Source organism: Nilaparvata lugens, chromosome 8 (assembly GCF_014356525.2).
Source record: "Nilaparvata lugens isolate BPH chromosome 8, ASM1435652v1, whole genome shotgun sequence".
NCBI lineage: Eukaryota > Metazoa > Arthropoda > Insecta > Hemiptera > Delphacidae > Nilaparvata > Nilaparvata lugens.
The window spans coordinates 41,013,623-41,041,241 of record NC_052511.1 but is presented as its reverse complement, the minus strand read 5'-3'; the positions used below and the strand labels follow the sequence as shown (position 1 = coordinate 41,041,241).

Genomic DNA, 27,619 nt, shown 5'->3' with positions numbered 1-27,619 from the left:
GGGATGTGTTTGCAATTTATATTGTAGTTCTGATTTTTTAACCTTCCGGTAGTCTCACCCTACTCAATCACACGAGCAGTCGCGTGTTGTATTTTTTACAAAATCCTATTTTCCAAGTGTTTTGTACTTTGTTCACTGTCAAAACATTAATTTATAGTATAATTAATATTACTTTTTCCATCTTCTTGGATTATTTTACGCCTATGAACATTGGATGATTACCATTATTCATAGCCCAATAAAGTACATGAAGCAATTCTGTGTTATTGGTTTGTTTACAGTCCTCGTATACAGTTTTTCCCTATCTTATGCACAGTGCGACTTATGCACTGTCGCAACTAAATGGCACCTAAAGACCATTGCTCGGTTGATACTGCGACTCAGTGGAGTGATGGGGGGAAAGTTTTGGAATGCATAGGTGACTCATTCACTGACACCACCCCATTCAATAGTTTTGTGCAGCAAAAAAACTGATGCTGTTGTACTTTTTACAACAGTGAAAAGTACGACTACTGGAAGGTTAATATATTATTTGGATACATGAGAGAAGTTCAGAACCAATTTCTTCATGCAAAATTTCCTTTTGCTAGATACAGGGTGGCCCGAAACCTCGTATTTTCTGTCCATTTTCCAGTTTTCAGCTATTTCTGCCAAATCCAGTAATCGGACAAAAAAATTGTTCGCCTTTTTTTAGATTATAAAATTCTGAATAAAATGAGATCATTCGGAACTCTCTATCACCATCACCAATGAATACTGAGTTGTTTTTCAAAAATGAATACAATTAAAAGAAAAAATAAATTCTGATGAATTTTACTTCTTGGTCAACACTTCCAATTGTTACCATTTAGATGTATAATTCAAAATCCTTCTGGGCGTATTTTTGTGCTCTACAATCTGAGATCAGGTAGAGCGCTCTCTCTCATATAGAGTCCCAGGTACACCTGACAACAATGCTCCTTGTTTTGTGTTAACTGGATTTGGCAGAAATAGCTGAAAACTGGAAAATGAACCGAAAAACGAGGTTTTTGAGCCAACCTGTATCTAGCCACTACCTCCGTAAACAAAGCCGTAGTGCATTCGTGTGACATCAGCACAGGTAGGGCTTCTACACCAATAAAAATTCGTTGATTTCAGCTGATCTATATCAGCTAGTGTTTCTATTGATGTAGGAGCCCTACCTGTGCTGACGTCACACGAATGCACTACGGCTCTGTTTACGGAGGTAGTGATCTAGCACAAGAAAATTTTGCATGAAGAAATTTGTTCTGGGCTTCTCTCATGTATCCAAATCATATATTGAAAAATCAGAACTACAATATAAATTGCAAGCACCAGTGATTATACTATTAATCTCTCTATCCTAATTTTTAACCAAGTTTTATTTTAATTCGTATACTGTACCTTCAAATTTAATTTTAAATCCTGTTAAAAGTGCCTCTATTGAATTCTACTGTGATTAACCGTGGACCTATTACATCATTATCGTCCAATTATTTCATTGGTTCTCGATTTAATGTTTCAGTTGGATGACTTCACTTAATCGCTGTTAAATTAAGACGCACATGCAACTAGTTGACAACAGTGTGGAACTAGAAAAAGATAGAACTATCTGCTTTGTCTAATGGCAGACAAGGATAAGAAACCACTGTTAATCATTTTTGCTTATCATGAATCTAACTTTAGGCTTCTGTGAAATCTACATATAATTGACTAGCCGTCATGCTCGCTTCGCTCGCCATATCCGTCTAGCCAGGGGGCTCCGCCCCCTGGACCCCCGACTGGATCGTCCAAGAATGAGATTAGCAGGCTCGCTTCGCTCGCCTGCATTTTTATCATGTTAGGACAATCCAGTCAGGGGTTCAGACTAAACGTCTGGCTAAACGGATATGGCGAGCGAAGCGAGCCTGACGGCTAGTAATATAATATTCCCAGGATTGAAGTAGCAGTGCCCAATCAATTTTTCCGCGATAAATGCATTTAAATCTTCAACTTGGTGCCAACCTTACAAAGTCAACTCAACTTAATGCCAACCTGACAAAATTATTAATTTAGTTGCCAGTTAACAACTGTTTCGAAGAGGTACTCTATCTAGATTATAGTTCTATAGTAACATATGATATGGAAATTTCAATTATAATTAAGAGATTGGGAGAAGAAGAATATACATGCTAAAAGGTGAACTTTAAACCCTTAAAAACAACCCTTAGAGTTAAAATATTGCCAAAAGATTTCTTAGTGCGCCTCTAAAGGGCCAACTGAACATACCTACCAAATTTGAACGTTTTTGGTCCGGTAGATTTTTAGTTATGCGAGTGAGTGAGTGAGTGAGTGAGTGAGTCAGTCAGTCAGTCAGTCAGTCAGTGAGTGAGTGCCATTTCGCTTTTATATATATAGATTTAACCATCAAATGGACTTTTGTGATCCAACGAAACCCAGCTGAAATATTTTACAGTCCGTTGGAATAGAATATAATACATGATTGACGAAAAAGATCAGCTGGTATTTTTTTTAAATCTTTTTCACTAATCATGTATTAGATTCTTGGCCTACACTGCGACGTTGCAATATCGTAGGCTGGGGCCTTGTATTAGAGGTTGCTGTGGTTAGGTCCGTTAAGGGTTGAAGCTCCAGTTTGTAGAAAATGAATGTGTCCTAGAAACAGCACATTTTCAGAATTATTATATTAAATATTATGGTAATTCAATATATTTCTTCATAGCACATAGCAGATTTTCCAACGAAACTTATAAAGGATAGAGCTATCTGCATCGTCAATTGACAGACAAGAATAGCAATCTAGTGATGATGAGGTGCTGACTTCATAACAAGAACTGCATTCACTATGAATGTGATTCGTTTTACCATATAGAAGATATAGCATAAGGAGATGTCCCATGGTATAGGGCGTTTATGTTCCAAATTCCACTGTTAACTCAAGCCGATAGTCCTAGTAGTTCTTTTCCGTGAAGCTGTGTGACTCTGATTGCTGATAGTCTCTTACTGTGCCGTACTTACACTTTCACCCGGCCAAAACAGTAATGATAATAATCGACAGTAATCTGCTTGAAATTTTCAACATAAACGATCTATAGCGTGGAAAATCTGAAGCTATATTTTCTCTATGGTGAAACGAAATAACCATCACTTTTATAATGAGATTCATGTTCTGAAGTCAGCACCTCATCAAAACTAGATTGCTATTCTTGTCTGTCAATTGGCAATGCAGATAGCTCTATCCTTTATAAGTATATTTTATGTGCTATGAAGAAATATAATGCATTTCCATAATATTTAATATAATAATTCTGAAAATTTATCATTTCTAGGACACATTAATTTTCCCCAAACAGGAGCTTTAACCCTGAAACGGTTCTAACTTATTTTTGGGACAATGTGGGGGCCAACGGACCGTAAAATATTTTAGCTGGAGTTCGTTGAATCTCAAAAGTCCATTTGAGGGTTGAATCAATTATAAGTAGATTTCGCAGAAGCCCAAAGTTAGAGTTGAAGTTTTCTCTATTGTATTAGCACTCATGCTCACAGGATTTTCCTTGCAGGTGATTGGTTTATTATATTTTTGCTGAAAGTTTTGTTTTTTGTATGGTTATTGTATTGAAGAACCAATAAAGAATTTTGGATTTGATTTGATTTTGAGATTCGTGTTGCAGCACAACTGTTTAACAGTGGTTTCTTATCCTTGTTTGTCATTAGACAAAGCAAATAGTTCTATCTTTCTCTAGCTCCACACTGTTGTCAACTAGTTGCATGTGCTTAACACTCATGCTCTCATGCTATAATATTTTCTCTATGCCGTTTTATACTCTCACACGGCCAAAACAGTAGTCAAACAAAACATTAGATGATAAAATTCTACTGCATGAAATTTTGAACATAAATTACTTAGACCATGAGATATCTTCTTATGCTATATTTTCTCTATGGTTTTACCAAACAACCATCACATTTTGTTGAGATTCATGTTTGACAATGTGATGATTAGGATTTGTTTCAGTTTCAGTTTTTTAGGTCTTCACCGCAGTCAATAAGACCGGGGAATTTTCAAATATTAATAGTCTAATTGTCAGATACTTATGACTCCGTAAATGTTGATACGTATGTTCCTCTGTGTATTCAGATACTGTATAGTATGGCCTTACAATAAAATACTTTTTCAATTCCGAGATAATCGTTTTCTCTCAATAGTTTTGAGATGTAGTGGGAGAAGGTTGAAGAAACGTGATCCTGCGCAAATTGGGGAGTTTCTAAATTTATAGATATTTATGTTGGTCTTATTCCTTGTGTTGCAGCTGTGTTGGTTGCTTCTTAGAGTTGGATTCTAGTTTTTGCTGTGATGGTTAGGATTTGATTGAATAAGAGTATGATTTGTTGGTTTGGCAGGTGGTGACGAATGGGAAACAGACTCGGGTGGCTCGGACGTGGACTACATGTCGGACACGTGTTCGAGCAGCACTGCCAGCTCGTCGGCCGGCTCTACTGCGGGGGGGCGTGGTCTGGCTCAACGCAAGGCTCTCGCACTTATGACCAAAATGCTCAAGAAGAAGAGTTTGCGCAGAGCACGCAAGAAACTGCCGCCCGTCGTCCTACTACCTGGAACAAAGTACTTGCTTCTCACTCCTACTTTTATTTTACAAACTCAAATTTATTCTTTATTGTCATAGGCATTTATACAGGGTCTTTCTAAATGATGGTCCCATTTTCATAAATTTGTATTTATTGAAGTAAAAATGCCAAATGGACAACCTTTATACCAATGGAAAGAAAAAGTTTCACAGTTTTTTTTAATACCTTACAAGTGTTCAATATGGCCTCCGGCTGCTGCACGGCAAACATCTACACGGTAGCCAAACTCGTCCCACACGCGAGAAAGCGTATCTGGTGTTATTGAGTGCACGGCAGCAGTGATACAGTTCCGCAGATCGTGCAGCAGCCGGAGACCATATTGCTCACTTGTAAGGTATTAGAAAAAACTTTGAAACTTTCTCTTTCCATTGGTATAAAGGTTGTCCATTTTGCGTTTTTACTTTAATAAATACCAATTTTTTAAAATGAGTCCATCATTTAGAAAGCTCCTGTACAATAAATACATGTACATCGTCAGGTACATAAGAGAAAATATCTCAAAAACAATCACTGTCATAAAGATATTAGATACCTAGATATTAAATACAGTCTTATATAGGGAGGTCCACGTTATAATGACAGTGTTTGATTAGCAATGGTATTGCTATCCTTTTCTTTCATTCAACAAAGCGGATAGCGCTATCTCTTTCTCGCTTTGCTCTGTTGCCAGATCGTCTTTTAACAAAGTAGAATTAATAAATAATTAACAAAATATTTCATCTTAATTATGAAATTATTAAAAATATCATTTTTGCTAAATCAAATATAATTGATTATTTTAAACGAGAATGAACAGTTAATATTACATCATTAAACACTTAGGGACTAAATTTTAAATTTTAGGGGCTAAATAGCTGAGATATAGATAGCTGAATTATAGAATAATAATTGATCAATTATAAAACTCGTAAATATTATAAAGCCCGTGACATTTGTAAACTAAATACTAAAAACTGATGACAGCATATCAGTGTCAGCTGAGTTGAGACTCCACCACATATCGGCGCCATTTTACCTAGATTTTCACACAGGCGCAGGTCCGGTATTTAGGAGGTCCTGAATCTTCGCAATCAGATCCTCACCCTGTCGACGACGGCATTTACGCACAAACGAAACCCCAGCTTTATGGGCCCTCCTGTATGTGCAAGTGCACGTCGAATTACAAAATATGGAAAGTGCCATTGAAACGCATTGCCATTGACTTGCATGTAGCTGCTCACACTGAACACAACTAGCAAGTGTGAGTGGTTATCGTGGGCATTTAATCACGATTAAAAATTAACAGGTCTTTGTGCAACCGGAGCAATATGTTATAATAATAATATATTTATTTTAGCAAAAATATTACAATATAAAAAATACAGACACTTGTGTAAAAACCGTACAATAAACAATACCTGATAATGAAGTATCTGATAATGTACATCTACAAAACAATTTTACATGTAAGAAATAACGAACACTCATTCAATAGGCAATCAAATGTTCACAATTATCATATAAGATATAGAAATGATTTCATTATAATAGGAGAGAAAAATTTAAACAAAGTTCAGCATATATGGGAATGAAATTCATGAGGTACCTCCCAAATAGCATCAGGAGAGAAACGGATAGGGCAAGATTCAAAATCGAGTTGAAAAAGTACCTAATAGAGTTAAAAATTTATAGTTTTGAAGAATTTTATCGGGGGAATCAGGGATACATTACCTACATTGTATTTTCTCTTTTTTGTTGTGTTTCTTTCTATCTTTCTAGTTTTATGTTTAAGAAGTAAAATTAATTTTTAATGAGATGACGCATTCATGTACAATATACATTGTTTGTCTTGAATATAGAGATTGATTGATTGATTGAAGTACATGTTGTAATACAATTGACAGATGATTGACAGATTTGATGTTATTGACAGGCTAGCAGTGGAAACACTATCAACAGCTTCGAGTGCGGACGTGGTGTGGCAGGATGGGTCGGTGGAGTACGGCATCCCTTCCACCCAGCTCTACCCCATCCACCACCTCGACGACCAGGAGTTCTTCCCGGGCGACTTTGTTATCGAGAACCACGAGGACCACTCGTGCATGCGAGTGTATGGCGTGGTGCAGAGTGTCGACCACGCCGGCCGCACGGCCCGCGTCAACTGGTTCAAGACCTATGCGTCGGCTGATGATCCCAAGTCAGTCAACATGTTGTTATTATTTATTTATTGATTTATTTACTTATGGAGACAACAGTTAACTCCATATTCGAAAACTGTCAAAAGGAAATGAAAAAGTTTTATTGAAATCATAATCAATAAAAAAAAAAATAATGAGCAAATGTAACGTGTAACGTATACCTCTCAAGATCAGAAAAATAACTCTTTTATTATTTTGTATTTTATTCTAAATAGAAGTAGCAGATTTATTGGTCTATTTATTTACTTATTTATTCATTTATGGATACCTCATATTTGTCTACTTTACAAACACATCAAACAGCAATTGAATACAAAACTTTTAAAAGAAAATACAAGATTCAGAATTAAAAATTGTTACAATCACCTACAAAATAAGTTGAATATTGATAAAAAATGGAAAAAATAATCGTGACGATTCAGAAAATTGTTTGAGAAAAATTGTATATAATAAATTAGAATGATAAATAAATTGTATTACAGATATACATGTATAAGCAAAATCCTAACCTTTATCTAACTTCTCCCGAACTTATTCTCACTAATCCCAATAGTGAAATACTAGTGTATCTAGTCACTAGTCACTAGAGTATCACTATAGTAGTTTATCTCACTATTGGGATTAGTGAGAATGAGTTCGTATTTGTATACTAGTGTGCAACGGTGTAGCTGACTGTGTATCAGCCTGCAACGAAAACTTGATGCCGTGAAAACTGAATAACTGAAGACATACCGAATATATCAACCTCCCATTATTTATTTATTTATTTAATCATTCAGAATTACACAACTTACAGAAAAGTACCACGGGCTAAAACGCCCAAAACGGTTCCAATTCTAATTTATACAACAGTCCATTATGTTGTATAATTTTTATATCTCAATTCTTCTCAAGAACTAGTCAAAATAGGTACTCGACGAACTAATGTAATGTATTCTCTACTTTACTCTACTCTCTACTCTACTAGCTTTCAAATTAAGTATTTATATGTTTTAGTATTGTAGTTGATGGTGTATATTAATTGATTTGGATGGGTTCGTTAGACCCACCCTGTTACAAAAGAGTGAGGTGAGCGTTTATGACCTGAAGGACCACCCCGACTTCCAGTACAGGCCGGGCACGGTCGTTATCAGGGTGGCCAACTTTGAGGGTGAGGATGCCAACTGCACCGCCGGTCAGGTCCTCGATAACTATCCCGAGGGAAGGGTGAGTCAAAATTATTTATTTATTTTCAAGTCAATCTTGTAGAACGATTTTGTGAACAAGTATTCTGACGTTGCCTTGCATCTATATCATCAACTTCTTTTGCGGACTTTTTATTGTAATATAGAAAAGTTAAAAAAAGAAACGATATGAGGAGGATGGGCCTAAAAGAGGAGGACGCGGGTGACCGAAACTTTTGGAGAGGCTTAGTTGATGAGGCTAAGTACCGACTGGGGTACGAGTGGCCACCGCAGTAAGTAGTAAATATAAAAAAGTTTACAACAAAAATACGTATTCACCAATACAGTTTGTGATTTGGTGTATAAATTGAAATGGACATAACATAACCTATGTAAAATATTTGGACGATTTGAAACTAAATTAGGAAATTGAAGAAGTTTTGGGCAATAGCCTGTTTTCTCTTTTCCGATCGTTGTATTGTTTTTGCTAACCTAATAGATAAATTAATATAACTGCAACACTATAGTCCGAGAGATATCTCTTTTTACACAGCTCCCTCTCGAAGACTGAGAGGCCCGATACTCTTTCCTTCACTAATCACTGCCACTACCTAACAGCATTCTCCCTACTTTTGTGTCAGCATCCAATTGTGCGCAACATGCTTACTCCTCTTCACTACTCTGCCCATTTCTGTGCTACGTAGAAATTACAAACTTTAGAATTATAATCTGCTTCTTCTTTTCATGTTAAAATTGATATCTCTCGAGCTACAGATGCAAAGGGAATTGAGTGTTGTCCCACAGGGTGAGGCTTTTTGAAAAGATGCCGAGTTATATGGGAGTCAAGCTTTTCAATCACCTGCCATCAAATGAAGACAATAAATTCAAAACATACTCTCTTGACAAATTATTTCTAGAAATTCATAAAGTTTAACAGTTGATCCAAATAATACTGAGTATTGAAACATAATATTTTTTCAGACTAAATAGATTACAGGTAGTTTTGTAGTTTTCCTGTTTTTCTGTGAGTATGTTTGACATGTTGTGTTACAAATGGTAGTATTGCATCAATAGTAATAAATATCATTATGCATTTACCTTCATACACAGTACAGTTTGTATACAGTAGTGTGTGTTACTTATTTTTTGGTGGCATTATGTTTCCGACGATTGTATGAAAATAAATGAACCTCAAGATTTACATGAGATTATCGTTAAATGACTGATTATTGTTTCAACGACTGTGCTGACAAATTGTTTGAGCTTTAATTTTATTGTTCTACAGAGTGAGTCATATGTATGGGAACCCTTCAATGAGTTGGAGACTGTTGTAGATATAATACTGTAACATTCAGGATAAGTTATCGGTCGAATACTCCACCTTTTGACGTACAACTGAATTTCAACCCCTCATAAGGGGGTGACTTAGGGGTTGTAACTCGAATATTTCAAATGTGAACACCCATTGTGTGGTACATCATTTTGAAGCCTTTTTAAAACAAGAAAGATGGCATCAATAAAAAAAATCGATGAAGCTTGTATCCAAAATGGCGGCTGATTGAAGTTACAAGTAAAAACTAAAACTTCAATCAGCCGCCATTTTGGATGAAAGTATCATAGAACATTTCTATTGATGTCATCTTTCTTGTTTTAAAAAGGCCTTCAAAATGATGTACCACACAATGGGTGTTTACATTTAAAATATTTGAGTTACAACCATGTGCTGAGGGGTTAAAATTCAGTTGTACGTCAATAGGTGGAGTATTCGACTGACAACTGATCCTAAAAGTTACAGTATTATACCTACAACAGTCTTCAACTTATTGAAGGGTTCCCATACATATGACTCACTCTGTAGAATTAAAGAATTACCATCTGACTGGATAGAGAAATATTTACGGGTGGTGTCCTATTATACTTTACGAAAGTCAATGCTCTTTTAATACAAAACATTTATTTAGAGTGTTTGTAGTAATAATGTATAGTTTCAGTTACTTATTTCTCATCTCAACCTTTTCACGTTGACCTTGAGTGGTGCAAGTGTTGATGTTATTAACATATTGTTTTCAGGTACGGGTCTGGTGGGTGGATGGTCATATATCGATGTGCTGGCCCCAGGACTTGTACAAGGTCGGCGAATATGACAGCGATGAGGATGAACTGTGGGACGACAGTAGCAGTGAAGCATCATGGGAAACCGAAAGCGAGGTCTACTGTATTGCCGATGAATTGTAAGCTATCCTAATTTGATTTTAGATTGCATGCCCTAGATTGATTCGATTCAGAATGATGGCCTAGATTGTAGGTGGAGGAGGCATAATGATGATTGTATGTGATAGTGAGGTTCACGTTATAATGCTAGTGGGGAAAGATAGGAGAACAGCGTTGTCTATTCTCTGCCTTGCCATTGCCTTCTATAAAGGATAGCTGATACTGTATACCCGAACTGATGAAATACTGTGCATTCTTGTTGAAAAAATAATCAATTTTAATAGCTGTGCGAAGTTGCCAGATCATTTTTCAACAATGTAGAACACATTTATAAAATATTTTCAACAAAATATTTCATCTCAATTATGAAATGTATTATAATACATTATAATACAAAGACTAAATAATACATTTTCATAATTGAGATAAAATATTTTGTTAATTAGATATATTTCTACATTGTTGAAAAATGATCTGGCAACTTTGCACAGATAGAAAAGGATAGCGCTATCTGCTTTGTCGAATGATAAACAAGGGTAGCAACACCAATGTTAATAAAATACTGCCATTATAACGTAAACCTCATCATAGATGAGTTCTGAACCACCGGGAAGTGATTTTGAAGCTCTCAGTCATCAATTTGTGGAGCTGGCTTTAAGTAGCCAAGTTTAGAATCCAGACAATTTTCCAAAATTAGTATTGTCACCTGGTCATGTGGGACATATTTAAGAATCATATGTTTATCAGGATTTCAGAGTTTTTAAATTAAAAGTTCAATGAACAGTATTTTGTCTTTGAACAATCTTTTGTCATCGACAGAAAGATTGTTTATTTTATTTATTGTCAATATTAACGTTAGCTTCTCTCTGTTTTTAATAACAAACGTGCGCTTGTGCGACAGATAGAAATATGTACTTGAGATGGCTTTCATGTTTGGCATCGACTGAGTTTATATTAATACCCAAAATTTAGCTTTTGTGGCAGAGTTTGTTCGTTAGGACTGTGAATAAAGTCCGGCTGTTCTGGTGAAAAGGATAGATTTTGCTCTTGTTTTATAATACAGTTTTCCTGTCGCAGTTCGGGCAGTTTAAAGAGAATTGTATTATTGAATAAGACGGGATATGAACCCATTTCACTAGATCAGTTATTTTATTTTTTTAAATAATAATTAACGTCGCATTTCAACTAATGAATGTCAAAGGAGGAAGCCATCTTCAAAAGGTAGGTGTTATCCTTTTTGAGTTTTCTTTTTATATTTTTCATAACCACAAAGATATCTTTAGCAGCAAACAAGTAGCTTCCCCATTAATTTCATTTTAATACTGTTTCCTTATAATAAGGTAATCTTGATTGTTTACATGTTAAAAATTATATAGTAGATTGTTCACCTTTTGTTTTATCTTATAACCACCAAAACATATTACATATAGTTTTTTTCATTCCCCTTTACATTATTTAGTGGAAGTGTCACCGCATCCTTACATAATTGGTGAAGGCACCTCCTTATAGTATCAAGATCATGTCACTTATATAATCTGAGCGATTAGATGTGTAACTGACTGCTGGGTCAACCGCTTAATAAGATTCCACTGAATAGTTTAAACCACTTATAATTATTTAAGTACTTAAATTACTTTAATATTTCTATTTTATATTATCTATTAGGCTATTTATTATTGTTAAATTGTACGAGTACTTATCGTATTTGTGGATTAAAAATTGTTTTCGATTTGAGATGAGCTTCTACAGTTGAAATACATTTTTTGTACCGTTACTTAAAAATGTATTACTTTAGTTTGTACAAGCAGTTTTCCATAGTAACTAAGTTGTCTCTTTTCTGTTTTGTGTAGCATAAATGTAACTGAAGAAACGGACGCCGACAATTTGAAGCCGAAGCTGGCTGCTAATATTGAAAAAGCACGCATAGCCATGTCCAGACTAGAGGAGATATTCACGCATAATCCAGCACTGCAGACAAACGATGTCATGAGGAAACTCCTCGAAGTTTATAAAGATTGCAGGTGAGTCATTTCTTGTCATTCAATTCATGTCACCCTACAACAATTGTCAATACAATTGGCCTGACAATACATTGTCATTTGTGATAAAGAATCAATAATCAACATCTTACTAGCAGCCATCAATAGCATGATTTACAGAGCTTCAACTAAAATATGAAACACCTAACAGTGAAGCCTAATACAGTAGGCCTATGTGGGCAATTATTATTTCATTAATTGGGTACAGAATCTTCTCTAAACAGTGCAATTTATTGTACTCAGATGTCAACTATATAGTCTAAAACATTCTATTTATATCAATATTTACTAGTAGTTCTGTGAACAGTAGACCTCACGCAGTATTCTCATCCACAAGTACCTGATTGAAACTATAGACCTTATGGAAATACAGCAATAGACTGGCTTCTCCTCACATCTGTGTAATCACTTGTCAGCTGATTTATGATGAATAATTCTATAGTCTGATTTTTACTCTAATATTGGCGTATGAAGGAGGCTCCTTTTTCCTTTTAAATTATCCTTGAAATGCAAGATTTCCAAAAACCTTGTATATACGTCGACGCGTAATTAAAAAAGGAACATACCTGTCAAATTTCAAGAAAATCTATTACCGCGTTTCGCCTTAAATGCGCAACATATAAACATTCAAACATTAAGAGAAATGCCAAACCGTAGACTTGAATCTTAGACCTCACTTCGCTCGGTCAATTATCCTTGAAATGCAAAATTTCCAAAAACCTTGTATATACGTCGACGCGCAATTAAAAAAGGAACATACCTGTCAAATTTCATGAAAATCTATTACCGCGTTTCGCCGTAAATGCGCAACATAATAAACATTAAGAGAAATGCCAAACCGTCGACTTGAATCTTAGACCTCACTTCGCTCGGTCAAATATGAAACACCTAACAGTGAATATGACTCACGAACAGGCCTAATAGCCCTATGTGGGCAATTATTATTTCATTAATTGGGTACAGAATCTTCTCTAAGCAGTGCAATAATTCATTGTACTCAGATGTCAACTATATAGTCTAAAACAAGTTATTTATATCAATATTTATAAATACCAATATTTATTATTTCTTATAAAAATTATTAGATTTATTACTATTATATTACTCCAAGTGTCATGATGTCTTAAGTTTTACTTTACACTGTTGTTATGTTTGTGCTGTAAGGATTATTGTGCCCTGTTTGAAATGTTACAATCATGTATTTTGACGAAATAAACTCAATTCAATTCAAATACCTAAATCATTTCTCATCCATCATTCATTTCATGTCAAACTATAACATGAAACTTGCAGCCATCAATAGCATGGTTTACTTGGATCAAACTATGGTATTGAAGTACCGGAATTTTGATTTAAAGAAGGTATCAGTTGGCAAATAATGTAAGTTGATTGTATAAGTTCGTTTTTTTTTAATTATATGCTTTTCTGATGCACGTTCTGTGTTGTTTAGGTACCTGGACAAGTTGATGGGCACGTCGTTCTTTCACGAGAGCCACTTCCAGGGACTGCTGGAGCGCGTGCGCGAGCGTGGGCGTGCGAACGTGGCTCAACGTGTGGCCGACCAGGTCAGTCGGCTCTTCAACCAGCCCGACTCCCAGTCTGACAAGCCTGTCAACCATCTGTCTACAGGTCAGCACTACAAACACTTGCCATTCATCTAATACTTATTAGGCCTGGTAACGATCCACATGTCTCATGTCAAAAGCAAAGACGATTTTGTGGCATCAAGAATTTTGAACAAGATTTTGTCAATTTCGAATTCGTATTACAAACACGCGCATTCCACTTTTCATCAGCTGAATAAATCTGTATTTGTACAGAAACAATACAGATTTTATCACATTGAATGCGTATATGTTTTTGTGTATGTACAAAAAAAAATTGGATAAATATGATACAAACCATCACCATAATTTAAGGCTGGGCAAAGGCTAAAAATAAACTTTCTACTGGTGATATTTTTTAAAGTTTTTCGATTTGTATACTATCAAGCTATCTATCAAAATGAAAAAGTTTTCTCAGGAAAACATTTTTTTTCGATCATTACTTTCTGAGATATGTGCGCCCAAATATTAAATTTTTGGGACAGAACATTTCAAATTCGGTAAGTGATAATAAATCAATGAGATTTAGAGGATAGATTCTTCATGGTATTGTTGATCTAGTAAGACAAAACTTTTCTGAACATATCAATTTTTGAGAAAGTTATTTTTGGTCATTTTTAGTAAATTGAATAACTTTCTCAGAAATTGATATTTTCAGAAAAATTTTGTCTTACTAGATCAACAATACCATAAAGAATCTATCCTGTAAATCTGATGGATTTATCTCTTACCGAATTTGAAATGTTCTGTCCCAAAAATTTAAACTTTGGGCGCACATATCTCAGAAAGTAATGATCGAAAAAAAATGTTTTCCCGAGAAAACTTTTTCATTTTGATAGCTTGATATTATATAAATCGAAAAACTTTAAAAAATATCACCAGTAGAAAGTTTATTTTTAGCCTTTGAACAGCCTTAAATACACGAAATAGACATGGACTTAAAATTCCACAATATAGCCATTCCAAATCTCAGAGAAACTGGCAATTCATGTTGATAAAATTATATAACTTCACACCAGAAAAAATAAAGTTTCTCGCATTCACTCAATTTAAAATTAAAATAAAATATGTATTAGTTAATGAATGTTTCTACACAGTAAATGACATATTTTCCATAAACTGGGTACCATTTCTCTTATGATATAATGAGTAACTTGTGATCTATGTTTTACATGACTTGTTAATTTTATTTTTGTATTTTTAAGACTGACTAATGAATAATATTGATTTTAAAAGGATGTATTTTGACGAAGTTGATGTATTTTTTGTAAATATTGAATGACTAATATTTTATTCTATATGTGCAAGTGCAATAAATTGCAACAATTGAAAAGTGCCATTGCACATTTTTGTAATGTTGTTAGACTTGTCCTTTTTAAACAATTAAACTTGTTATTGTACTTGTAAATTAAACAATTAGACTTGTCCTTTTTAAAATTACACATTTTTGTAATGTTGTTAGACTTGTCCTTAGATCAAGTCTTCATCGATCGATATGTTGGTCAACGGTTTTAGGTTTCGAGACGGAAACGCAAATGTCGGAACGGAGTTCGAATTCGGACTCGGGTGTGGTGGATGGGTCGCCACCCAACAACAGGGACATGATGGGTGAGTTCCTGAGCGATAACCTGGCCGAGTTGGAGGAGAGGGTGGTCACTTGCGCCAAAAACTCAATCCACAATTCACGCAACACTCGCATCAACAAGTCCCAACAGAGTATTAAAAGTCAGCTCATCAACCAATCAGCCTGTGGTGAGTACGAAACAGGTCAACACACCAAACGGCCGTTTCAATTAACCAAATTTTCTTGACGTTTGTGGGAAATGAATGTATTTTGCAAACTTCATGACTTCAAATTAAAAGTCAAATTTACAAGAACAGAAACTTAAATCCAATTCTGTCAGAATACTTATTATTACAATTTGAAGGTGACAATAGTACATTAAAAAAAGTACCAGTCTACTAAAAAGTAAACAAACCCCCCAACAAGACTCGATAAGCCATATTTAGGCCAGAGGCTGCAATGAATCATGGGTTCGTGTCCTGACCTTTGTCCAGATCTAGTAGAAATTTCCAAATTCAAAATCAGTTTGGCTTGTTTGAAATCCGCAAAATATATAGAAATCAATCTGAAAATAATTTGTTGAATATAAAGACTGCTGCTCTTTTTCATTATTGAATAAATTAAGAAATGATAGAGAGTAATACCATAGAGAAACAATAGCGTAAGTAGATATCCCATGGTATAGGGCGTTTATGTCGCAACTTTTACTGTTATCTCAAACCGATTACTGTCGATTATTGTCGATTTTTACTGTTTTGACCGGGTAAGAGTGTATGAACGGCACAATATGAGAGACTACCAGCGTCATAAAGCTTCACGGGAAAGAACTACGTGGACTATAGACTTGAGATAACAGTAAAAGTTGCGACATAACCGCCCTATACCATGGGATATCTACTTACGCTATTGTTTCTCTATGGTAATACAAAGTGTTGATACAAATATTAATTTATGAGTTTATTTATAATTTATAGGAACCTCAGTATAGGCCTATCTATTTTATAATTTTTCGTTTTCTACAGATAAAAAGATAATTGATGAGACGGTTGGCGAAGGTGAAACTCTGGCGCGAGAAGTGGATACCAGCGACAGGGAGGCCGCGATGGCGTCTAAAACAGACGCCGATAAGTCGCCAGCCACTGAATTAGCAGCCGACAAATCGCCGGCGACTAAATTAGAAGCGGAAAAGTCACCCGTCGACAGTACGACCGATTCGAACACTGGTTGCGAGGTGGCCGAGCGACTTGGCTGCGCGACTTCAGTCGATGACCAGCAGCCGCAACCGGCTGTGACTGACGCTGATGAGTCGCTGGTTGCGTCGAGTGGTGATCTGCAGACTCCGACTGTCAAAAACTCTCACGTCTGCGTCAGACTGTGCTCGCTCATACTGGCGCAGTTGGTCAAGGCGCATACTGAAGTCATGAGGAGGTGAGACATTTCAGAAAAATCAACTTTAATTGCCAGGAAACAAAACAATCATAAAATGGTATTTCATATCAATCAACTTTTATCGCAAAAAATACGAAACTATCATAAAATGGTATTTATTATCAATCAACTTTTATTACAAGAATGCAAGAAAACAGAATCTTAAAATTGTGACACATTCGACTATCACATATTCTTCAAGTCTCCGTCATTAAGTTTTAGTTGATACGAAGTACCCGAGAATTATGTAGTCTTAGATATAGAAATTTTCACCTGCAACTATGCTATGACATTCTACTTGTCCCACTTGAGTCTACTTCACACCGCCGAAACTTGAAATACGTATTTTAAAAGATGTAGCCGACGTATCAATCAATCGTAGATTAACATTGGGGAGATATGACGGCTACGTCTTTCAAAAGACGTATTTCAAGCTACGCTACGACGGTGTGAAGTAGCCAATTATCTCGGTTTAATTTTGTTCTGTGATTTTTATATTAGATTGGTGTGAGGGTTCTGTCATTACCTTCTTCTAAATTATTTTCTATGAAGACCTTCAACTGTTTATTGTATTGTTTTGTATACTGTGTTGAATAAATGGATATCTTATCTTTAATATTGAATAATTATTATTTACTTTAATTATTATTCATTACTTTATTTATTTTATTGTGATAAGTGTTTGATTTATTAACCTTTGATTTGTTACGTTGTTAAATTTTGTCAATAAAGAATTGGATTGAATAAATTTCATGTTTTCTCGAACGATAAAATCGAAGCTTTATATCATGTAGTATGTCATGTGTTTCTATTTCAAAAGGTTTGAAATAATGTATAATCTATGATGAATTGGTTTGGTCAGGTATGGCGGTAACACAACGGGAGGCATGACCTTGAGCGACGCTGCCAACACAGTATCGCCGGCGGGTAGCAGCGAACGAGATGCGGCAGACCCTCCGCAGACACCTGAAGCACTCGCCGCAGACGCGTCTGTCGCCGAGCCAGTAGCTGGCGTAACGGAGGACTGTAACATGCCTGCTGTTGCTACAGTCAACGGTACCGCTGATGATACCCCAGGCACAGCTACGCTGTCACCTTGCACAACCCCTGTTAAGGTAAAAAGCTAATAGAGTCGATTATAGTAAGAAAGGAGTTCAACTGAATTCAGTTAGACTTGAAACGTGAATTATTGTAAAACTGGTTGATGGTATCCCTAAATATTGTCAGCACTAGATACATTTTCAGGATAAGTCCTCTATGTACGAGTTGATAATACAAACAAATTATTGATTCATAAGTGCATATCATCAGTGTGATAATATATGAACTTCCAATTTATTATTAGAAAAACTACGAAACTCTCAGAATTAAATTAACAAGTAATTAAACAAAGAAATTCTAACAAACCAACATTTTAACAACAATCAACTGTTTAGGATTATTAATATAATTATTCAAGATTATTGATTTTTTTTAGTACGAATTGTCGTCTGCAACTGTTGAATATTATAAAACTATTCAAATATCAAATTTACTTTATTCTAAACAACTTATTTCTATATTTTTAACACGATTAAAGCCCAGTTTCTAAATCATTTTTAAATTAAATGGGTCATTAGATCCTAGAAACCGAGCCTGAGGTTAGTAGATTATTGAATAACGATCTAAACAATTTTATTTCTTTTCAACTACAACCTGTGTTGTCATTGTCCCACTTTGATTCTATATTTTCCATTATTACAGGCATACAGAAAACCTGGTTTCACGTATGTTAAACTATGTTTCATCATGTGAAAATGTTGATTGTGTTTGTATTATTGTATCAGATTGTGTTATGATTTGTGCAAAAGGCAATGCTTTTGATGACCTCAGAAGTGGTTAAAATAAAAATTATTCTGTTCCATTCTATCTAGGAAAGTAAATCAAAGTGAACTAGCGCAGAACATAATTGTATTATTGAATCAAATTTTGTTGTAATTTGTGACGATGGCAATGCTTGTAGCAATGCCTGTGAAGGCGCTACATTTGAAATTATTCTGATATTTTGAGGAGAGTGAACCAATGCTAGCTCAAAGCATAATTATATTATTAAATCAAATTATGTTGTAATTTGTGACGAAGGCAATTCTTTTGATGACCTCGGAAGTGGCTACAATAAAAATTATTCTATTCTATCTAGGGAAGTGAACCAATGATAGCGCAAGCCAAATTTGTATAATTGAATCAAATTTTGTTGTAATCTGTGAAAAGGGCAATGCTTGTGATGACCTCAGAAGTGGCTACAATGTAAATTAATCTATTCTGTTTTATACTATTCTATTCAAATCAAATCTTTTTTTGTCCCAAAAACATAATTACAATGACAAAAATGGTTATAAATGAAAAAAGTAAAGTACAATATAAAATGAAAAAGAAAAATACAATTAATAGGGTTATACATAACTATATTAAAAACGGGAAGTCCCTGCAAGGTTTGAGGAACCTGAGCGCAGAGGCCGAGTGTTCAATGCTTAATAGTACAAGACAATAATAATGGGATATTATTAAGAAATAGGGAAAAGAAAAAGTGAGTGAGGAAGGGAAGAGAAAGAGCAGAGTGAAGGCATAGGGGAAAGTAAAGAATAGTTAAAAATTACATAAAAATTGTAGAAAATACAAAAAATTATTATTCAATTGTATTCTATTTTATATTCTATTCTGTTTTGTTCTGTTCTGTTATATTGTAACCCATCCTATTCTATTCTACTAATTCTTTTCTAATCTAATATATTATATTCTACTCTCTTCTCTTTTAATCTATTCTATTCCATTCCTTTATATGCTATTGTGTGTAGGAAAGTGAGCCTGTGCTATCGCAGAGCAGCTGCACCAACCTGCAGAGGGAGGACGAAGGCTTCTCGATAATGGAGACTGCGCCGAACAGCCACAAGTTCAAGCTGACCATGTTTCTGCCCAACGAACCCAAGGCCTTCTTCAAGACGGTGCGCGACGAGATCAGACTACTGCGCACTTCACTGCCGCAGGGCATCTGGGTCAAGGGATTCGAGGACAGGATGGTCAGTTCTAAAAAATCATTGTATAATTAATAATTTATAAATAATTTACATTTGTAATTATGTTAAATTAATGATGATAGAGTTTTCAATTATCAGAAATTCTGCAATGCAGTAAAAATTGAAAATATTTTGTAGGATGATCCAATAACACTGATTTTATAAATCTAGGCTATTACGGAGCTATTCATTCAGTAAAAACTTGAAAATATTTGACTTCAGATACTGTTGTTGGTGAGATGTTGTGATATCTATCCATAATGAAAACACTGGGATGTTGTCAGAAATATCACTAATTTATTGTAAAATTTTCAGATATTGAAAATATTTAAAAACACTGATTTCTTGAATCTATAAAACTGATTTAATCTTGCGTATTTCATCTATTCCAACATGACATCACAAATATCAATTAAATATAGATCATGATGAAAGTCACAAAAATCATTATCTATAAACTCAATTTGTTTGGACTGTATGTGAGTTATAGTCGCACGCTCTTCTATTGACTGATTTTCTAATTTATCTTCTGAATTGAATTATTTTTGAGTTTAAATCATAGACATCTCCCTATATGCTTACATACTACTTCAAAAAATAATTTGATATCCTTCCAAATCAGCGTAGTTTGTCAAATACTTCAATTTTTATTGATAATGCTTATTCATTCACGAAATATTATGGATTTTTTCAAGGTATGTTGGATTAGGGCGAGCTTGAGGGAAATCAAAATTTTATCTTGATTATTTGTAGCGACAATATTATCTCTATAGGCAGCTTGTAAATCATCGTGATGTTACTGCTTTCACATTTTCTATTTATCCATTCAATTATTGACAAATCGAGGCAATTATTATTGGGAGAGATACAAAAAGCTGAACTCAATTTAATGTACTATAATATCGTAGCTCAAAATGCTGCAACGATCATCAATCTTTGAATTCTTTCAACTAAATACATTTGAAATAAAATAATAGAGGCTTGGTTGCACATAAACCTATTGAATTTTAACCTTGATTAAGTGCCACGATTAGCTCTCCTGTTAAGGGTGTGATCACATTGAATGTGCGTATGTGTCAGTGCTGGTCAGATCATGCATGTGCCGAAAATTCGATAAGTGCCATTGAAAAACGTTGTTACTTGCATGTAGCTGCTCACACTGAACGCATAACCAGCAAGTGCACGCGTCCAGTGTGAGTCTCCCTATTGCTCTTTCCAGATTTCGTTTCTCATCTGCACACTTGGTCATGGATAACGAAGCTTGCATTTGCATATATACGGATTCAATGTGATCACACCCTAATCATGATTAAAATTTAAAGAGCTTATGTGCAACCGGTCACATGTTGTTGAAAAATTTTAGAGTATGGTAATATACAGGGTGTTTCAGAAGTAGTGTCGAAAACTTTAGGGTATTGTTCCTGGATGATAGGAGACTACATATGTCGTATTTGAAGTGTCCAAAACTCAGCGATTATCCTTATAGCTGCCATTTTTTTCACGTAGGACGTTTTATCTCAAGAACGAAATGTTGTATTGATCTAAAATTTGGCATGAATATTTATGCTATAAAAACTCAACACTAAAAAATGAAATAAAAATGTTCGATATGAATTTACAAAATGGCGGCCATTTTTAATTTTTGATGGCAAATTTCACGTAAACCGTTCACTTTTGGACAATTCAAATACGACGTTTGTAGTCTCCTATCATCGAGGAACAATACCCTAAAATGATCGACACTACTTCTGAAACACCCTGTATATGAAAAAAGAAATGCAATCTACTTTGAAGATTTAGGACCTTTGTATTGACTTTATAACGTGATTCTTATTATACTATGTTGATGCAGGACCTGTACTCGGTGATGATCCGGGGCCCGGAGAAGACGCCCTACGAGGACGGTCTGTTTCTGTTCGACTTCCAGCTGTCGGCAGACTACCCGAAGGCACCTCCACTCTGCCACTATGTCAGCTACTGCAGTGACCGGCTCAACCCCAACCTGTACGAGGACGGCAAGGTGTGTGTCTCCCTGCTCGGCACATGGAGTGGCAAGGGCACCGAGGTATGGACGCCCAAGTCCAACCTGCTACAGGTCATCGTCTCTATTCAAGGTATCATATTAATTTATGCTCTCACTCGCTGTATGCATTCTTGTTACACTTTTGTTACAGTTATGAATTGAATTTATTCAAAAACAAAAAGACACATGAAAAGATAAAAATCTAATCTTCTCCAGGTTATCGTCTCCAATCAAGGTATACTATTCTCTCACTCAGAGTATTTACTCTTGTTTCACTGATAACATATATTTGTTTTACTTTCGAAATTACAAAATAGAACTCATTCGAAAACAAAATGAAATTAAAATCTAATCTTCTCCAAGTTATCTTCTTTATTCAAGGTATGATTTAGGCTCACTCTCACTGTATTCATTCTTGTTCCACTTATGTGGAACATACATCATACATCATACTTTTGAAATTTTCAAATTCGTATAACAAAAACACACTAAAATTACATCAAAATCCAATCGCTCCAGGTTATCATCGTCTCTATTCAAGGTATCCTATGCTCTCCCTCACTGTATTTATTCCTGTTCCACTCATATATCTTTGTTTAGCTCTTGTATGTGGGAAGTTTTAGAAGAATCTTCATTTGTAAACCGTTTCTTAACCCCTTTTTGTTAGACTATTATATTTTGGTCCGAAGTAATGTTTTGAAAGACATTTTTCATCAATTATGTCTAGGATATTGATGATGGCTCATTTGACTGCAAATAATAACTGTGTATTATAAATTAAGGTTTAAAGCAGTTTTGAGCGTATGCCTGTTGTTTTTACCTGAATTGTATATTCATATGAATGAATAAATAAATAGTTTTCTCTCTTGTTTTCTTGTTTACCTGGCATATTTTCATATAATGTGAAACTATAATATAAAACTACTTCAATTTTTATAAGAAAATGAAAAATTGAGATCTGATCATGTTTCAGTACGGTAACGAAATTCATATTATATTCTCTACTTATGAGTGATTTATGGTAGTATATCAATTTAATAACGTCTATTTGCAGGTTTAATATTGGTTAGTGAGCCGTACTTCAACGAAGCTGGCTATGAGAAGCAGAAGGGAAGTCAGCAGGGTCGAGAAAACTCCAGAATGTACAATGAAATGGTGGTGCTAAAACTTGTACAGTCCATGACAAAATTGATCAATCATCCTCCGCCTATTTTCAAGGAGCAAATTACGGAGCATTTCACCAAGAATGCGCCCAAGTAAGTATTCTCATCAAAACGGTTTGATTTAAGATTTGGGTATTCTATTCTCCTAAAATCAATCAATCATGTTTGATTATAAAATCTGCATATTTGATACATTCTCTTACATTTCCTGTTTTATTCCATTACATTTCCCAACTTCTTTCACTAGAATTTATTAGCTGAAAATTTAAGTTACTCATGTTTAGGCTCGTGTTTAAAATTTGTAATTTATCTTGTTATATTTATGCAATATTATAGTTACAATTGAAGTCACTAAGTCATTCTACTAAGTATAGATCGTTTAAAAATTGTAGGAATGCATTCAAATTAATGAACCATTGGTATTCCAAAGTAATGTGGAGGTTGAGTGGTAGAAACTCCACCAAATAAATAATTTTTCATTTAATTATTTTTTTTAGTGAATGAACTAGGCATCTTTTGTTTTCAATTAACACGACATGTTTCGACTTTTAATGAGTAGCCCCAGAAGATAGCATACCCTATTATTATTTATTCCAAGAAAACTATTCAATAGATAAATGTATTATTGATATTGATATATTCAATGGAATTAAAACTGACATACAGTAGGCTATACTTGAATTTTTCAAAAATATTGAAATGCATAGTTTTATTCAGGATAAACAGAAGAAATATTGCTACAAATGAAAATAATCATTAAAATACAATAGTTTTTGGAAAAAGAAGCGTTGAGCTCCAGCCACGAGTTCTAAAAATAAGAAATACATTTCTTATATGTTTCTTTAATATTCTCTGCTTATTACCAAATCAGTGTACTATTTAGGGACAGAACATAGAGTTTAAAAAATTATCTCACTAGGTACTCAAATAACTGCTAGCATAATAACTAGTAGTTCTGTGAACAGTAGACCTCACGCAGTATTCTCATCCACAAGTACCTGATTAAAACTATAGACCTTATGGACATACAGCAATAGACTGGCTTGTCCACACATCTGTGTAATCACTTGTCAGCTGATTTATGATGAATAATTCTATAGTCTGATTTTTTCTCTAATATTGGCGTATGAAGGAGGCTCCTTTTTCCTTTTATATTATCCTTGAAATGCAAAATTTCCAAAAACCTTGTATATACGTCGACGCGCAATTAAAATAGGAACATACCTGTCAAATTTCATGAAAATCTATTACCGCGTTTCGCGGTAACATATAAACATTAAGAGAAATGCCAAACCGTCGACTTGAATCTTAGACCTCACTTCGCTCGGTCAATAACTTATTTATTTTGTTTTAGGATGATTAGTCGTTTGAATTCATGGTTAGAAGTTTCGGAAAGGTACAACGATTCACATCCTCTGTCACCGACAACTCCAAACTCTTTCAAGGAGATTCACACTACCAGTAAGTATGGCTTTTTCAACTTTAGTTTCTATTTAATAGAACTCAAATTCATCACAAATAATAGTGATCAATTAGAAACTAGTCAAAACACCGTACTAAATACAAAATAGTCCAACACGTTCACATACACACAATGCAAACGACTACTAGTCATATTTTACACTATAATTGATCTGATAATAACTCAATACGTGAAAGAGATACACAAAAATGCAGGTAAAATACTAAATAAAGTAGTATACATGCAAGCCTGGAGATCTCGATGGCGAACTACATACTTAGTTTTGGATTAGCAACTTGATCATAGATCTGGACGGTAATTCTCAGTGATTGCCTTCCTTCACTAAAATACAATGTGTTAAATGGCTGTTATTTTGTGTATGTGTCCTGTTGTGGAGAAGCAAATCTTGTTTCGAAAATCTATTATAAAAATAATCAAAAATTATAATTGAAGAAATAATGTAAAAAATATGTAACTTGTCAAAGACAGTTATCACTGTTACAGTTAATAAGTTTTCAGACTTGGACGTTGAAATTATTGATAGATGACTGTGCTTGGCAAAATTCTTATCATTATTGAAAAGGAATCATTTAAAGTCTCGAGAACTGTAGTTGGAATTGGCCAATTAATCGGTTTTTGACTGAGTGGGTATTATAAATTACTTGAAATTACAAAATTATCTGTGGTCATGATTAAAACTGGCAGGCCAGTGGCTGACTCCATGCAGATGTAGAATGGGAACAACATCCAAAAAATCAATCGTTTTGACCAAAACTGTTCCAAATCTAATTTTATACAACAGCCCAGCCCAATCGTGGTTTTTATGTCGCATATATTCGAATAAACTCACAATTATATCGCTATCGTAAACAATTATTTCAATTTGTTTATGTGAACATAATTTGTGTTCTCCCCATCATTCAACAGCCCAAATGTAGTTATTGATTGTCACAAGTCATAAATAAATCAGCTAACAAAATATTTTTGCTTGAGTCGACCTATAGTCCACATTTTTACTGTACTCCTCTATTGTAATTTTAGTTTTACATCATGTACAGTGCTATTTTTTGTTTTGTACCACTATGTGTCTTCTTAGACTCAGTGGAAATTTTCATATTGTAAATAAATAAATAGTAATTTAAATGAATAAAAACAATATGAAACTTCAAGATTCTTTATTGCCAGAACAACTTTACATTGTATGAGCACGTCAAAAAATAATAACAATGATATAACACTCGAGAAATGAAAGAGAAATTACGATATAAAATTAAGCATATGATAATAGAAATCGTATAATATTATATAAATATAATATATGAAAATATTACTTGTCACAAAGTGAATTTTTGTGACGGATGGAGAGCCGTCGTCCAGCGTAATTTAGCGAATTTATTCTGTTTTAGAATTAGAATAGGGTCGACTGCCGGATATATTTTGTTAGATTTGCAGTTGTGTACATGCACATCATCACCATCGTCGCCAATCCCTATGAATTAGCAGCATTCGTATCATCAAAACGATAAGCGGCTACCGAGTCGGGTTGGTATCGTTCTTCATGAAATTTCTGGAATAGAAATATTGTTTACCGGCCTGAATTAGTGTAGCAATTAGTATCATTGTCATCAGTAGCTGCACCCTTAGCATCAGGAGCAGCTGAGTCAAACCCTGTCACATGACCAGTGGCGTGATCGTCTTTTCAGACTCTCATTGGTCAGGAAGCTCTTTTCCCCCGGCCTCCTAATTTTCAGCGACCCGGTGCAGCTTCAAGAAGACCTGGGAGAAGCAGTTGTTCGGTGAACGGGTTTGTGTACGGCTGCGTTCCGAGCGGCGCTTCTAATAGTGGTGTACTAGAGGGTTAATATTCTATTCTGTATTTTTGTGAATGGAATATTGTATGTCGAATTGCCGACTATATTTGAAGATAGAACTTCCTGGGGGATTTTCTTTCTTGTTGGTTATTTTTCCTAAATTCGTATCACTGGGGGTGAACGAGTTATCCTTGGTTTTGAAACCTGTAAGGGATCTCAAGTTTGTGCTACAAATAGTTGAGTGGGGAATTTAGCTAGGCTCTTATAGCGGATTATTTTTGAGTACTTAATTTATAAGTCTCGACTCTGTCGCTTCACGACGTTTTTAATTATAATACGGGAAGTGGGAATCGGTTCGCTACTCTCCGTATCAGTATCCACGTCATTTCAGGTAATTGTATGTCAGGACTGGTAGTCCGTATATTTTTCCTTCTCTGTAGTAAGGTGGCCTTTAGTTTAAAGAGTAATTTTTCTCCATTGAGTTTTTATTCTTGTAGGGAAATCCCTGTCCTTTTTAAGAATAGTTTTTCTCGATTAATTTGTATTCTTGTGGGAAAATCCCTGTTCCTTTTGAGAAAAGTTTTCTCGATTAATTTTTGTCCTTGTAGAGAGATTATTATCATTTATGGTAAATTTTCCTTGCTTAGTTTTCATACTATAGAGTGGCCCTGTATTTTAAATTCGCTTAGCAGTTTCAGACTTGCTGTAATTCCAAGTAGGGAAATTCCAATCATTTCCTTGAGAACTCAGGTACAGCTTGAGTTCGTCCTTGTCGAAGTTGGTAGACTGCGACGTCCTTTCTCTTTCTTTCTCTTCACTTTCCCTATTCTAAAATCCTTCTAGCTCTCAGGTACAGCTTGAGGACTTCCTCGCCGAAGTTTCTAGACTGCGGCATCCTTTCTCTTAATTCTTCCTGTGTTAAAATCCTTCCTGATCTCAGTTCCAGATTCGAGATCGTCGCGGGTTTTCAGACCCGCGAATCCTTTCTAAAATTCTTAGAAACCTGTCTTCTTTAATAGCAAATATTATTTGCTGGTTTTCCCTGTGGAAAATTCACGAATTTTCCCGTGATCTCAGTTGCAAATTAGAGATCGATCTTGTGGTAGTCCTTAGACTGGCAATTACTTGGAAAAGTCTATTGAAATCTTTTCCTGAATTAGGAGTCTCTGACTCGATATTTTCCTTGTGGAAAATCCTGGAAAAATCCTTTCCTATTCTGACAACGACAGACTGTCGTCTTCCCGATATTATTCTACAGACTGTGTCTGTGAAAAATC

General features: G+C 34.9%; 1 protein-coding gene across 2 annotated transcripts in view; it reads left to right on the top strand.

Moving 5' to 3' along the window:
- The window catches only part of LOC111045672 ((E3-independent) E2 ubiquitin-conjugating enzyme UBE2O), a 60,643-nt gene that overhangs the window by 28,834 nt on the left and 4,190 nt on the right, over positions 1-27,619 (top strand). The window contains exons 8-21 of one of the 2 annotated variants that reach the window (XM_039434769.1): positions 4,402-4,621; positions 6,557-6,820; positions 7,865-8,027; positions 10,055-10,215; positions 12,046-12,216; positions 13,685-13,863; positions 15,354-15,590; positions 16,425-16,830; positions 17,693-17,945; positions 19,665-19,886; positions 21,736-21,979; positions 22,430-22,447; positions 22,961-23,162; positions 24,424-24,530. In XM_039434769.1, the coding sequence (XP_039290703.1) occupies positions 4,402-4,621; positions 6,557-6,820; positions 7,865-8,027; positions 10,055-10,215; positions 12,046-12,216; positions 13,685-13,863; positions 15,354-15,590; positions 16,425-16,830; positions 17,693-17,945; positions 19,665-19,886; positions 21,736-21,979; positions 22,430-22,447; positions 22,961-23,162; positions 24,424-24,530 (2,847 nt within the window). Of the gene's footprint in view, positions 1-4,401; positions 4,622-6,556; positions 6,821-7,864; positions 8,028-10,054; positions 10,216-12,045; positions 12,217-13,684; positions 13,864-15,353; positions 15,591-16,424; positions 16,831-17,692; positions 17,946-19,664; positions 19,887-21,735; positions 21,998-22,429; positions 22,448-22,960; positions 23,163-24,423; positions 24,531-27,619 lie in introns of both variants that reach the window. The other variant, XM_039434768.1, reaches the window with a different exon arrangement.